The 15,935-nt window shown below is 39.3% G+C and overlaps 1 protein-coding gene across 1 annotated transcript in view; it reads left to right on the top strand.

Moving 5' to 3' along the window:
* TppII (Tripeptidyl-peptidase II) overlaps nucleotides 1–15,935 on the top strand; it is a 647,643-nt gene that overhangs the window by 473,449 nt on the left and 158,259 nt on the right. The window contains exon 22 of the mRNA XM_090387764.1: nucleotides 821–958. Within this exon, the coding sequence (XP_090243890.1) occupies nucleotides 821–958 (138 nt within the window). The remainder of the gene's footprint in view (nucleotides 1–820; nucleotides 959–15,935) is intronic.

The raw sequence follows: 15,935 nt of genomic DNA, 5'->3' as shown, positions 1-15,935 counted from the left end.
TTTTCTTAATAGCTTCTCCCCTCTATTCAGTTTACCTCGGAGTTATATCACTGACTCCCATACAGATGGAAAGCTTGGTTCAGTGGACTTTTGTTATTTCCAAAGTTTGTTAAATTGAGGCCCATTAAAGTAGGGGTGTTCTGTGTGTTTCTTATACTAGAATCTATATGTATTTAGTAATTAATTTGGAAGTAATCATTACATTATATTGTTTTAATTTGATGATGCAATAGACATCTGAATATTTTACAAATCCCTTGGTACAGTTTATGTAATTAAGTTCCAACTTTGAGTGTCTTGATAACAGACACCTAAAGTTGGAACTAAATTGAACAAATCCATTTGTAGGAAAAAGTTTAGTTCTGTATATAATCTAATTGTGAGGAACAATAGGAAGAAAACTGTGTGCTGTTTACTTAAATATGGGCCTGCAAGCACATTGCTTGTAATCTGATTTGCTGTATTTATTAGGCCTGATGTAACAAAGTGATCAACACTGACTAACAGTGGTGCACATTTGACTTGACCAAGCCTGTATGATCATTTAATACAGTTATGTTCTTGCACTCCCTATATGACTCCACTGACTGTATGTGGCCATCCTCGAGTATAAACAAAAAATTGTTAGTAAACAAGTTTGTAGGAAATTACTGAACTTGCATTTTCTAAGCCGAGTATATAAATTGAATAAATTTATAGTTTTTCTCACCCTTCACAAATAATGTATAATGTTTTTCTTTTTTTAACTGTATATTTGTGTATGAGTTTGTATGATATATATATATATATATATATACACACGTATAATCTGCACATATAGGTAAGGCCCACAGAAGTAACACCAAACTGTCCTCTTCTTAGTGAACTCCTTTATGAATCCGAGTATGAATCTCAGCTTTGGTTGCTGTTTGACTGTAACAAGCACCTTTTGGCATCTGGGGATGCCTATCCCTGTAGGGTGAGTTTGGTTTATAATGCAACATTATTCTTTAATATTAATTTTTAAACTATTTTTTCCAAAAAAAATACTTTTTAGGATTTCATCTGACAGTCACACTGCAGTCCGTGGGAACCCAGCATTTTTTTAAATATTATAGATCAGGGTTAGGGAACCATTTATAAATGGCAGGCCAAATAAAATGTTTGTGAGATACATGCAAGCCAAATTTTTTTTTAGCTTTCCATGATTTTTATGATTATTACAATTTTGCATAATGAAAATATTGTCATAAACAGTTTTATCTCTAGCATTAGTAGAGGCATATGAGGCAAGAAAACAAGCTTATACAGCATTAGCAAAAAAAAAAAAAAAAAAAAAAAACCTTCCCATTTCACTGATCCATTAGTTCGAAATATTTGTATAGTTCTGCCTTGAATTTATTTAAGCTATTAACTTCCATAACAACAAACGGAAGTTTGTTCCAGAAATCAACTACCCGCTGGCTAAAGGCAAATTTCTTTACAATTGTCTTTCCTCAGTTTGAATCTATATCCCCTCAGGTTTGAGGTAATCTGAGAAAGAATCCCATCAGCATTGAGCCTGCTCAATCCATTCAAGGCCTTACACACCTCAATCAGACCACCTTGCAGGTGCCTAGTCTCCAGAAGCTGCAGTTTGCAGAACTTCAGCCTTTATTCGTAAGAGCACCCCTTTGTTTCCCTCACCAGTCTTGTTGCCATTCTCTGTACTCAATCTAGCAAATCTACATCCTTCCTAAAATGAGGAAGAATGTAGAGAATGCAGACCAGTGTGCAGTACGCAAGGTTGGGGCCTAACCATTGTCTTATACAAGGGGATAATCACCTCCTTATCCCTGCTCCCAAAATTCCCGTATATCATTAACAAGACCCCATGACCCACTCTGGCCGCCTGTCTGCACTGCTCAGAAAACTTCATATCTGACTGCACAATAAGCCCTAGGTCTCTTTCATTCTCCACTACCTTGAGTGTAACCCCACCTAGTTGGTAAATTTCTCTGGGGTTACTGCTACCCATATGCAGTATTTTGCATTTGTCAATGTTAAACCTCAGTTGCCACTCCTCAGCCCATCTACTCAACTTTTCAAGATCCTGTTGCAGCAGTGTACTGTCATTAGTGTCATTAACAACCCTGCCAACCTTTGTATCATCTGCAAACTTTGACATTAAGATTGATATACCTTTGTCAATATCATTGATAAATATGCAAAACAACAATCGGCCCAACACCAAACCCTGAGGGACACCACTAATAATATTAGTCCGCATAAAGCAGTATCCATTGATTATCACTCTGTCTTCTCCCACTCAACCATCCTTTTATCCATTTAGCAACTTGCCCTTAATGCCATACTGCTCCAATTTGTACAGTAGTCTTCCATGTGCAATAGTATGAAAAGCTTTCCTGAAATCCAAGTATATGACATCAGAATTATTTTTTGCCTACAGTTCCTTTGTGACCACATCATAATATCCAATCAAATTGGTCAGACAAGACTTCCCCTTAACAAACCCATGCTGTGGCTGAATTATTACTGCTGTCTTATCTAGATGATCCTGCAATGCTTCTTTAACCAGTGACTCCATTATTTTCCCTGTAACAGAAGTCAAACTAACAGATCTGTAATTACTCATGTCACCCTTCGATACCCCTTTGTGAATTCGAGATACATTTGCACATCTCCAGTTTGTAGGGACTTTCTCTGAGTCCAAGGATGCTCTCATGATTATTGCTAAGGGTTTGCTTACTTACTTTGCCACCTCCTTTAATATAACTGGATAGATCCCATCTACCCCAGGTTCCTTTCTTATGTTTAACTTCAATTTCTTGTCCACTTTGCTCTCGGTTATTACAATGTCATCTAACTCCCTGTTAGCATTAGCATTAGTAGAGGCATTTGATGCAAGAAAGCAAGCTTATGCAGCATCAGCCAAAAAAAAAAACCCACTTCCACTTCACCCCTCTGTTCGTTCAAAATACCTGTCCAGCTGAGCCTTAAACTTATTTAGGCTATCAACCTCCACTACAAGGGATGGAAGTCTGTTCCACCAACCAACCACCCGCTGGCTAAAGGCAAATTTCTGCACGTCTATCCTACATCTGTCTTTCCTCAATTTGAATTTATGCCCTCTCAGGTGATTTTTCTGAGCTAGAGGAAGAATCCCATCAGCATTGAGCATGCTCAAACCATTCAAGGCTTTATACACCTCTATCAGATCACCTCGCTGGTGCCTAGTCTCCAGACACTGTAATTTGCAAAACTTAAGCCTTTCTTCATAAGAGCACCCCTTTGTTCATTCACTAATCTTGTTGCCCTTCTCTGTACTTGTTCCAGCAGTTCTACATCCTTCTTGAAATGAGGCCTCCAGACCTGTATACAGTACTCTAGGTGTGGCCTGACCATTGCCTTATACAAGGGAATAATCACTTCCTTATCCCTGCTGGAAAAATTCCTGTATATCATTGACAATACTCCATGAGCTATTCTTGCAACCCGTCTGCACTGCTCAGAGAACTTCATATCTGCCTGCACAACCACCCCCCAAGTCGCTTTCATTCTCTACCACTGTCAGTGTAGTACCACAGAGTTGATACGTTGCTCTGGGGTTGCTGTTTCCCATGTGTAGCACTTTACATTTGTCAATGTTAAACTTCATTTGCCACCTCTCAGCCCATCTGCTCAACCTTTCCAGATCCTGTTGCAGTAGCATAGTGTGTCAGTAGTGTCCTTGACAACCCTGCCAACCTTTGTATTGTCTGCAAACTTGGACATTAAGCTTGATATACCATCATCAATATCATTTATAAATACAGAAAACAATAATGGACCCAACACTGAGCCCTGAGGGACTCCACTAATAACATTAGTCCACGATGAGCAGTGTCCATTGATTACCATTCTGTCTTCTCCCCCCAACCACCCCTTTATCCATAGCAGCAATTTGCCTCCAATGTCACACTGCTCCAATTTGTGTAGCAGTCTTCCATTTGCAACAGTATCAAAAGCCTTTCTAAGGTCCAAGTATATAATATCAAAGCTATTCCCTGCATCCAGTTCTTTTGTGACTGCATCATAGTATCCAATCAAATTGGTCAGGCAAGACTTCCCCTTAACAAAGCCATGCTGTATCCGAGCTATAACTGAAGTCTTGTCTAGATGATCCTGCAGTGCTTCTTTAACCAGTGCCTCCATTAATTTTCCTGGAACAGAAGTTAAGCTCACAGATCTATAATTACTTGTGTCAGCCTTTGATCCTCCTTTGTGAATTGGGGTCACATTTGCACATTTCCAGTCTATGGGTACCTCCCCTGAGTCCAAGGAAGCTCTCATAATTATGGCTAAGGGTTTGCTTACTTCCTTTGCTGCCTCCTTTTATATAACTGGATAGATCCCATCCACCCGGGTGCCTTTCTTGTGTTTATCTTCAACAGTTTCTCCTCCACTTTACTCCCAGTTATTTCAAGATTCTGTAGCTTACTACTAGAGTTGAATACACCTCTGGCATTCCCCTCGCTGAATAACTCCTCATGTGTGAATGTCGATGCAAAATATTCATTTAGTTTGTTAGCTACCTGAGCAGGATCATCAACAGTTGACCCATCAATATCAAGTGGACCAATCTGATTCATCCCCTTCCTTCTAGAGTTTACATAAGTAAAGAACTCTTTGCTGTTTTTCTTTGCATCCCTTGCCAAGGATTTCTCATAATCTGCCTTCGCCTGCCTAACCTCCTTTGTAACTTGGTTGCATATCAACTTGTATCTATCATAGGCTTCTGTGTCATGTGTTAATTTGTAAGTATCCCATGCATTTTTCTTCTCTGCCATATGCCTCATTATTTCATCTGACATCCATTTTGGCCTAAACCTTGAACAATATTTCTTAGTTCGTATGTAAAGCCTAGTAGCTTCCAAGATAAGTTCTTTGAATGCTTTCCATTTTGAATTTGCTGTTGGTAACATCATCAGTTGGTCCCACTGTATAGAATTTAAATACTGTCTCAGTCCATCGTAGTCACCTTTACGGAAGCAATAACCCTTCCCTTTACCCCTAATGGTAGTTACCTCTTTGAGTAAATCCCACTTCAGCACACTGTGATCACTGCCACCTAGTGGTTCATTTATCTGCAGATTCTTAATGCATGAAGAATCACTGCTGATAATCAAATCCAGAGTTTTACTCCCTCTAGTTGCCTCCCGAACATGCTGATGTAGAAAACAATCATCCAATAAATCCACAAAAGCCTTGCTAGTGTGTGAGTGACCAACCCACAAATTCCAGTCAATATCTGGGAAATTAAAATCCCCCATTATAAGACTCTCTGATTTACTGGCCCACTCTATTTCCCTGTACAGTTTCTTATTATACTCATCAGAGTCATTAGGCCTATAGCACACTCCTACTCTCAATTTTGATCTCCCAATGCTTATTTCACACCAAACTGACTCAACACTGCACTGTCCAGTGATGTCGACTGGCTTCACTTCCTTGGTTTTTATGTGTTTCTTAACTAATAGCATAACCCCTCCCCCCTTCCTATCCTTTCTGTAGACGTTGTACTCCCCAAATTGCAGTTCTGCATCCCTTATATCTGTGTGACACCACGTCTCTGATATCCCAACAATATCTGCCTTTGATGTTTTGAGCAATACCTCAAATTCATCAAATTTATTTACCAAACTCCTAGCATTGGTGTACACGCAAGTATACCTGCACCTGTTTCTATTCTTAGCTACCCTAACACAACCCATGTGTTTACTTGTACCGCAATGGCTCCCAGCAGTCTCTGAAATATCATGCATCTTGTTTTTCAGGCTTCTGCTCATTCTAATAGAAGCAGTGCAAGAATCTTTTTCACCTCTGCCAGTGGCTACTGTCAATCGATTGGTCTTTGTCTCCCCCCAAGCTAGCAGTTTTCCGACCCACCTAATACTGCCTCGATAGCATCAGCAAATATTCTTGCACCCTTTCTAGAATATTTGATGATGCTATCGAGGCAGTGTTAGGTGGGTCGGAAAACTGCTAGCTTGGGGGGAGACAAAGACCAATAGATAGAGTTTGAGTTTGATAAACATCTGGCTCTCTTGTCCTTGAGTCCTCATGTGTGAATGTAGATGCAAAATACTCATTTACTCTGGCAGTTATCTGAGAATGATCATCTACAGACAAATCATTGATATCAAGTGGATCAATCTGATTCGTCCCCTTCCTTTTAGAGTTTATATAAGTAAAGAAGTCTGCTGTTTTTCTTTGCATCCTTTGCCAAAGATTTCTCATAATCTGCCTTCACTTGCCTGACCTCCTTTATGACTTGATTACAGACTAGCTTGGTTCTACCGTAGGCTTTTGTGTTGTCTGACAATTTGTGTGCATCCCATTCATTTTTCTTCTCTGCCACGAGTCTCGTTATTTCATCTGACAACGATTTGGCTCTAAACCAAGAACAGTATTTCTTTTAGAACAAAAAGCCTAGTAGCTTCCAAAATTACTTCCTTGAATGCATCCCATTTAGAATTTGCTTTTGGTAACATCATCAGAACTGTATAGAACTTAAAAAAATCTCTGAGGCCACTGTAGTCACCTTTACGAAAGCAAAAAACCTTCTCTTTATCCCTGATGGTATTTACATCTTTAAGTAAATTCCACATCAGTATGCTGTGATCACGGCCACTTAATGGTTCCTTTATCTGTAAATTCTTAATGCCTGAATAATCACTGCTGATAATCCATCTTGTTGCATTTAATCCAATGTGCTGCTGTAGAAAACAGTTATCCAATAAATCCACAAAAACCTTGCTAGTGTGCGAGTGACTCACCCAGAAGTTTCAGTCTATATCTGGGAAGTTAAAATCCCCCATTATAAGACACTCTAATTTACTGGCCCACTCTATTTCTCTTTATAATTGTTCATTGTACCCTGAAGAGTCATTAGGCCTATAAGAAATTCCTACCCTCAATTTTGTTTTCCCAGTGCTTATGTAATACCAAACTGACTCAATGTTGCACTGGCCATCTATGTCAACCACATGCACTTCCAGGCGATTCCATAGCCAGGTGGGCAGGAGCAGCACATGCTTCTTGATTAGACCGGGGTTTGAGCCCGTGACCACCAAATATGGAGGATGCGGAAAGGTCAGGGAATGACCACCGCATATCCTGGAGCAATATGGCCTTAGTTGCTAATGATCCTAAAAACCAAATAACTAACAAACAAACAAACAAACATGCACTTCCTTAGATTTTAGGTGTTTCTTAACTAACAGCTCCTCCCTTCCTATCCTGTCTACCCTTTCTGTACACATTTTACTCCCCAAATACCAATTCTGTATCCCTTATATCTGAGTGATACCACGTCTCTGATATCTCAACGGTATCTGCCTTTGATATCTTAACCAGCAGTTCAAATTCATCAAATTTATTTACTATACTTCTAGCATTGGTGTACATGCAAGTATACATGCACCTGTTTTCTCTCCTAGTTATTCTGCACAGCCCATGTATTTACTTGTTTCATGACTCCCAGCAGTTCCTGAAATCCCCAGCTACTTGCTTTCCAGGCTGCTGCTCATTCCAATAGAAGCAGTGCAAGAATTATTTCCACCTCTGTCTGCTAATCTGCTGTTAATCTATTAATCTCCAAATGCCCCCAAGCTAGCAGTTTTCCGACCCACTTAACATTGCCTCAATAGCATCAGCAAATATTCTTTCATCCTTTCTATTTAAGGGTATTCCATCCCTGTAGAAGCAGTCTCTCCTGTTAACAAGCACAGTCCATGCTGAGAAAAATTCTACCTCATGAGTCCTGCACAACCTCACCAGCACTGTGATTGACAAGGCTCTGATCACCTACTCCCTCCTATCACATCTGGGCAGGATTACAGACACTTTCAAATTTAACCATAACTTGCAACTTTTTTTTCAACATTGACCTGTTCTTGCTAAATAAATCTGCAGATTTTGTACATTTAATGCCAATAGTGCCAATGTGTATACAATGATATCAACTTTTGTGCCCTTAAAAGATATCTGCTCTGTCATCAAATTTTGACCCTGGAAGATACCCAGGTCCTATTCCACCTATCTGTTTTGCACAATATATTTTCCATTTCCCTGACAATTGAGTCACCGACAACAGCTAGCTCCTGTGGACCAGTGCATTCTGCCCTGAAGATTGCTGCTGTGTTGCCTGGTGCACAAGAGTGAACTCTAGTGTTGAGTTTGGCAGCTGAGAGCTTGATGGGCTCCCCATTTTAATTCTTTTGATGGCATCTACCCGACTCTTCAAGTTCTTGTAGATGCACATCAGAACGCTGAGTTGGCACCTAATTTCTTCATTCTCTGCACCTAACACACACAGACTCCCCAATCGCTAGATCATGTGCTATTCGAGAGAGAGAGAGAGAGAGAGAGAGAGAGAGAGAGAGAGAGAGAGAGAGAGAGAGATCCGCAAACATATCACATTTTGCACATTTTTTAGACTGTGATGCATTGGAGAATCACCCCCTTCGATTCTCTCCTGAACCACAGCATCTTCGCTACTTTGTGCACGTTGCTTTCCTGCTCTAGTGTGGGGCACGGTTTCCATTTAAATACAATTTAATTAACAATAAAAATTAAAAAGATTTAGAAATTTAATTGATTAATTGCCAGTACTATATGTAATAGTGTACATATAGTATTTGCAGTAGTGCTACATATTATGGTCCTTTAGATTGTCACAGACATTCTCTCAGATATGCCAGACAAGCTGTACTTGCTACCTGGGAGTCTAAAACGCTGATGAAACTGATATTCGGGTGACACTCAAGTCAAGTGGACCCAATTTCGGCAAAGTCCGGACGGTCTGTGACAGCCAAATCCTCTGCTTGCACCTTCACGATGGTGGGACTGTTAGAAATCCTGGGTATAACCTCCATGCACAAGTACATGGTGGGTGACCACCCAGGTGTGAACCAACGTAAGCAGGGGTCGAGGTGTAGCGCCCACACCACATGGAGGAACGCCGCCCTCTATATTACCAGGCAGTACTAGGTGGTAGATGACTCTCATCAACCGGTGAAATACCGCCACTTTGCTTATTGGAGGCTTGAAGTGGTGGAACCCATGTTTAGTCTCTAGAGCTAAGGTCCGGTCAACCCTCCCCTATCTCTTCCATCATGCAGTATGATTGATGACTTTTGAGGTTATGATGAATGTCGTGGCGAGATCCAATATTCCTTACATTTCGAGCGTACAGCTCTAAAACGGTGTTCGCAGGCCGGCTGCTAGATAGTACACCGGACCAAACCTATTGGTAACTCTCTAGGAGGCTTCCGGATCAGCTAGTGTATAATCTTGCTACCTCTACTCTGCCAGATAGTGACTGGAGGGAGTCCGAGTAGTGTGTATGCGGGGAGCATTGTCGAGGCCACGTTATGTCAAGGATCTGGGTATATTCTTACCACATGTACGCCATATCCAAAAATTTCATTACTTCATACAGCATGTCCCACCCACTTTTTCTTACTATTGAATACACCATGAATTGTCAAACTAATAGAGCAAGCTTATCTGCGAAAAGATCTAAACCTCCCAAGGACTTCCTAATTCATTTCACAAATATACGTGGTCTCAATTCTAATCTCAACGATGTCCATTTCCACTTGCAGTCTTCCAAACCCCATGTACTTTTTCTGACAGAATCTCAGTTATCGGTTGATTCAACTACTGCTCATCTCAGATGTCCAAATTATTCGCTGTATGATTCCTTTCGGCTTAAAGGTGGTACTTGTGCATATGTCCGTTCTGATATTCCCTGTCAGAGACTTGGCAATTTGGAATCTCCTCTCTTTGATCTTCTCTGGCTTTAAAATCTCTCTACCTCATTGTGTCAAATTCATCTGTTGTCTCTACCGTTCTCCCAACTCCACTAATCACTTGGAGCTCTTTGACTTCCTCTCTTTGAAACTTGACTTTCTCCAGTCCAACTTTCCTAACAGTGAGGTAATTTTCCTTGGTGATTTTAATGTTCACAACTCCAGCTGGCTTATTTTTTCTAGTCACACCGACCCAGCAGGTCGAGAAGCTGAGGCTTTTGCAATTACTAATGACCTAGCACAGATTGTTCGTTTACCTACAAGAATACCGGACAATCCTAATCATACAGCCAATATGCTTGATCTTTTTCTCACAAACAACCCTTCTATGTACAAGGTCGAAGTGAGAGGTCCTTTAGGCACTTCGGATCACAACTTGGTGATTGTCTCTTCTCCAATGGAACCTTTATCTCATGGCTATTCCCAACCTCGTGTTGTTTGGCATTACAAGAATGCAAAATGGGATGATCTGCGAGATTTCTTTTCCTTGGTCGGATTACTGTTCCAAAACTTCTGATGTCAACATTTGCACAGATCGTGTCAGTGAAATTATTCTTGCAGGAATAGAATCCTTTATCCCACACTCCACTTTAAAATCTCAAACTTTATCTAAACCTTGGTTTTCCAATAAATGTGCTAAGGCTGACCAATAGAAGAATGTTGCATATCGTAATTGGCTTGTTTCTAATTCTTCAGTTTTATTTTCTGCCTACACCAAAGCTCGCAACAATTGTAAAGCAGTTATTAATCAGTTTCTATTTTTATTTCATAACTTATGCTATGAAGTTCGAAACAAGCTAAGAGTAGTAAACTTGCTTCTTGCCCTAATGGTAGCCGAGCATTCTGGTCTCTTGCCAAAGCTATTGGCCGCAACTTTTGCCCATCTCTACTCCCACCTCTGTCCAAACCGGATGGTTCTGTTGTCACTTCAGCCAAGGATAAAGCTGACCTGCTAGCATCCCATTTTTCTTCCGGCTCATGTATTAATGATCTTGGTAAAACACCTCCCACCATTCCTAACACGCTCCATTCAATGCCTCCTATGGTCTTCCGTCAAAAGGATATCAGAAGGATTTTGATGAATCTTGATACTAAGAAAGCTCCAGGTCCTGATGCTATTTAACCTCCTGAACTTACTCCTATTCTTTGCCGCCTTTTTTCATTTTCTTATTCCAAAGGTGTTTTTCCTTCTGCTTGGAAATTTGCTCATATCCAGCCAGTTCCTAAAAAGGGTGACAAATCCCTCCCATCCAATTATCGGCCCATTGCAATTACTTCTACTCTTTCTAAAGTAATGGAGAAATCAATTAACCATCAACTCTTAAACTACCTAGAAACTTATAAGTTTCTAGGTAGTTTAAGAGTTTAAGTTCTAATCAACGATCGCCAGTATGGATTCCGTCAGTGTCGATCCACTGGTGATATTCTGGCTTATGTTACCCATTTATGGACTAATTCAATGGAAAGGTTCGGTGAAACACAAGTAGTTGCTCTTGACATCTCAAAGGCTTTTGATCGTGTTTGGCATAAAGGTCTTCTAAACAAGCTTCCATCTTATGGTTTGCCAACTGTTTTTAGTAATTGGTTATCCAGTTTTCTCTCTGATCGCTCACTGAGGGTGATGGTAGATGGCTCTCTATCTTCTAACTTCTCCACTAATGCCAGTGTCCCCCAAGGTTCAGTTCTTTCTCCCACTCTTTTCCTCTTGTATATCAATGACCTTCTTCCATTGACTGGAAATCCTATCCATAGTTTTGCCAATGATAGCACATTGCATTCAACTTTCCATTTTGAGAAACCTTGTCCTGCTCAATCAGCTTCTCGAAAATCTGCTGCCAATTCCTTAAATGCCGATCTTCAGGTAATTCTCCAGTGGGGCAATGACAACTTAGTTGATTTCAACCCTTCTAAAACTCAGTCTTGTCTTATATCTCACAAAAAGGATTCTTCTGCTCCTATGCTTATCTTTAGTGACACTCCGATTTCTAGGCAAAATGATATATCTCTTTTGGGGATTACCCTGACTTCTAATCTCTCTTGGCACAAGCACATTACAAATATTGCTTCCTCTGCATCTAAAAAAACTTGGTTTTCTCTTTTGCTCTCGGCGTTACTTTTCTTTCAAACAGCTGCTCACTCTGTATAAATCGCAAATCCGCCCTGCCATGGAATATTGTTCCCACATCTGGGGTGGTGCCCCCAAAACCTCTCTCAGGCTTCTTGATTCTATTCAGAAGAGGGCAGTTAGGTTAATTAATGATTCATCTCTAACAGAGTCTCTCCACTCAGTTTCTCATAGACCCACTGTTTCTGCTGCATGCCTCTTCTACAGATACTTCCATGGGCACCGTTCTTCTGAATTGGCTTCTATAATTCCCGCTCTCTCTTTCAAAACAGTCCGAACACGTGCCGCCACCAGCCAACATCCATTTCGGCCAACTTCAAACCCACAGAACCAACTTTTCATCTTCCTCATTTATTCATTCAACTGCCGTTTTCTGGAACAACCTTCCTTCATACGTATTTCCTGAAAATTACAATCTACAGAAGTTCAAGTCCAATGTCAATAAATATCTTCGTTCGTCTTCTCAACCTCCAACCCCAGCACAGTACTAAGTACTATAGGTTCTAATACCTCTCGTGTTTGGGGTTCACATAAAAAAAAAAAAAAAAAAAAAAATATTATGCTATCTATTTTTATTTCATATCTTATGCTATGAAGTTCGAAATATACGTTACGCTATTCCGTTTCGATACTACACAATGGCGGCAAGCGAACAGTTTATAGTTTATACATACACTGCATATAATTAATTTTATTAATAAGAAAAAGAAATACAAATTGAAGATAAAATTACAAAAATACAATTATATTAACAAAATACAAATACAGTTCTAGTAACAAAAATTGTAATATTTAATGAGAGATTTGATTCTGTTTATTTTTTCAGATTTGATTCTGTTTATTTGATATCTGGACTGATATTTGTCATATCAATGTGCAGAGTATTTTCTAAAGTTACATCAGAAATTCCATTAGTTCAGAAATATATATAATAATAAATATATTTTGAAAATGACCACAGGGGCCGGATTACACACGTTTGCAAGCCGTAGTTGGCCTGCAGGCTGAAGATTGCCCATCCCTGTTATAGATTATACAGCTCTTCAAATATCCCAGTATCCTTCCTATAAGTACATTTGGTATCCTGTGGTCTAAAGTGGTGGCCACCACCACAGGAGAACTGAGTTTGGCTGGTGGTGGCCACCACCACCAGCCAAACTCAGTTCTCCTGTCTTTCAGCAACTGCTCAGAAAAATTGTACAGACTGCAAGTTTCTGATATGGCGTATTAGGTTGATTATTATTTTTTTTTAGTTGTAGTAAATTTTTGTTGTTTTACTTTACTTCAGCAACCTTATGAGGAGGAAACCTTACAGTAGTGTTCATTTTCAGGTTTATAACCTTTTAGACCTCTTACTGGTATCTTCAATTCGAAGGAAACCTATTCTGTTCAAAGAAGATAATTGATGTATATTGATAGTTAAAAGATGTCACTCGCCCCTCTTCTAGTGATGTTGGAGAGATGATTCTGAAGCAGCAACCCAATCTGAATCAGACTGTGAGATAGTGCTGATAATGTAGAAGTATCAATAAAACTTCAAAATGTTGCTATGCTAAAAGGCAAGAATTTCCAGACTACACACACACACACACACACACACACACACACACACACACACACACACACACACACACACACACACACACACACACACACACACATCTTTAGAAGCTTGAAATTTATTATTAGATAATACTGTAATAAAAGAAATATTTCTCTTCACAATAAGCAAGAAACATTTATTATAACACAACTGACTCAGAGATCGTAGCATTTACCTTGCTTCTGTACATATCTGGTGACACATATGCATGTGAAGAACTGGTCATTAGAACATGGATATTCAATCTTAAAAGATACTATGACTTTGCACATAATATATTAATCATATTCCAGTTTCTTGCTTCAGCCACCATTTTGTTAATAAGATTGCAAGAGATCAGAGGAAGGCTATGACCAGAAATATTTGTGATAAATCATTAGCTAATTCAATGACAGTGTACACTTTTGCAAGCATTGCACTATTAATGAACAATTACTCAAATACAAAGGATGTCAATGTAGTGTATATTGAATCTGTGTGTATACTTATATATTGTCACAGATTTGTTCCTTCAAAATATCCAGTCTGTGGTTTGTTATATATAAAAATATAACTATATAATATCGGTGTAAATACACCATTCTTTGCCCATAAATTTAACTACATAAGTGGTGTAACGGCATCGTTTAATTTTATCTCATATTGTGCTACCATCACAACAAGATACTAGGTATTGCACTACTTTGAATAAATAACGCTGCTCTAGTAGAGGAGACTACTGTTATTTATTCTCAGTGGGCACCACCACCCAGACGTGTTTCGGAGCTTGTTGGCTCACTCATCGGTGGGCGGGCAGGTACTCTGATAATGCAGACATGTCATCACAGTTGCGAAGTTAATTCCACAAAATGAGAGATGCTAAATGGTGAAGATAATGATAATATTTTGAAGACTTAATGCACAATATGTTATGAGTTGAAATTATCTTCACCATTTGACATCTCTCGTATTGTGGAATTAACTTTGCAACTGTGATGGCACGTCTGCCATCACAGTTGCAAATCAGGGTGCCTGCCCACCCACCAATGAGTGAGCCAACAAGCTCCGAAATGCGTCTGGGTGGTAGTGCCCCTCTGGGAATAAATAACAGTAGTCTCCTCTACTAGAGAAGTGTTATTTATTCGAAGTAGTGCAATACCTGGTATCTCATTGTGAAGATAGCCACAATATTATATAAAATCAAACTATGCCGTTACGCTACTTATGTAGTTAAATTTGTGGGTCAACTATGGTGTATTTACACTGATATTATATAGTTAATTTCAACCCATAACACATTATGCCTTGTGCATTTAGTCTTCAAAATAAAATTATAACAAACCCATTGGTATTCTCCCTTAATTAGATTCTTTTGATATAGGTAGTTGACAAAAAAAAATTGATTACACAAGAACAATTTTTTTTTTTTTAAGTAATCAAATGATAGTTCGTTAGAGCAAAGGCCAACTAGGATTCCTAAACTAAAACTGTAACAAACTGTTTGAACTCTGGACATCTTATATAACAAACTGATATTATTAGTAGTAGTGTAAAATTATGCAAGGAGTCAAGCTTATACAGCATCAGCCAAAAAAAAAACTCTCTTCCTTAAATTTATTCAAACTACCTCAAATTCACTTCCACATCAGATGATAGCCAATTACTCTCTGGCTGAAAGCAAATTTTCACACATCTGTCCTGCAGCCATCCTTTTTCAATTTAAATTTGTGTTCCCTGGTGTGCTTTGTCTGAGAAAGAGCAAGAATACTAGTCAAACAGCCCTCCTAGTTTCCAAACTGTTTTTTTGTGGTAAGAGTACCCCTTTATGCTCTTGATTAATCTGGTTCCTCTTCTTTGCACCTGTTCCAGGAGATCCAAATGAGGCTCTTCTGGTCCTGTATGCAATACTCAAGATGTGACCTAACTGTTGTGTTATATTAGGGATAATCACCTCCTTTGTCCCTGCTGGCATAGTTCCTTTATATCATTGACAGAATCCAATGCGCTGTGATGTTCTAGCAACCTATCTGTACTGCTCAGAGAACTTCATATCAAACTATACAATTACCTCTAGGTCTCTTTTTGTCTCCACCACCTTAAATGTAGTAGCACCTAATTGGTACATTAGTCTGGGATTACTGCTGCCCCTATACATTGACAATGTGCTTTACCTTGCATTTATCACTGCATGTTGCATATTGCTACTTCTCAACATAAGTAGCATATACTCAACCCATATAGGTCTCTCTGTAGTAGTATGCCTTGATCCATGTCATTATCTACATATGCTCAGATATTTGTCCAGTATGAAGATATGCTCACACCTACCAATAGTTCTACAGCAACAAGATTCACCAAATTAGCACACATTTCCAGCTGTCATTGGGAAATA

Source organism: Mastigoproctus giganteus, chromosome 13 (genome assembly GCF_048544385.1).
Source record: "Mastigoproctus giganteus isolate SK-2022 chromosome 13, ASM4854438v1, whole genome shotgun sequence".
In the NCBI taxonomy this organism is placed as follows: Eukaryota; Metazoa; Arthropoda; class Arachnida; order Uropygi; family Thelyphonidae; genus Mastigoproctus; species Mastigoproctus giganteus.
The sequence above is the reverse complement of the archived record's forward strand: the minus strand, read 5'-3'. Positions and strand labels throughout refer to the sequence as shown.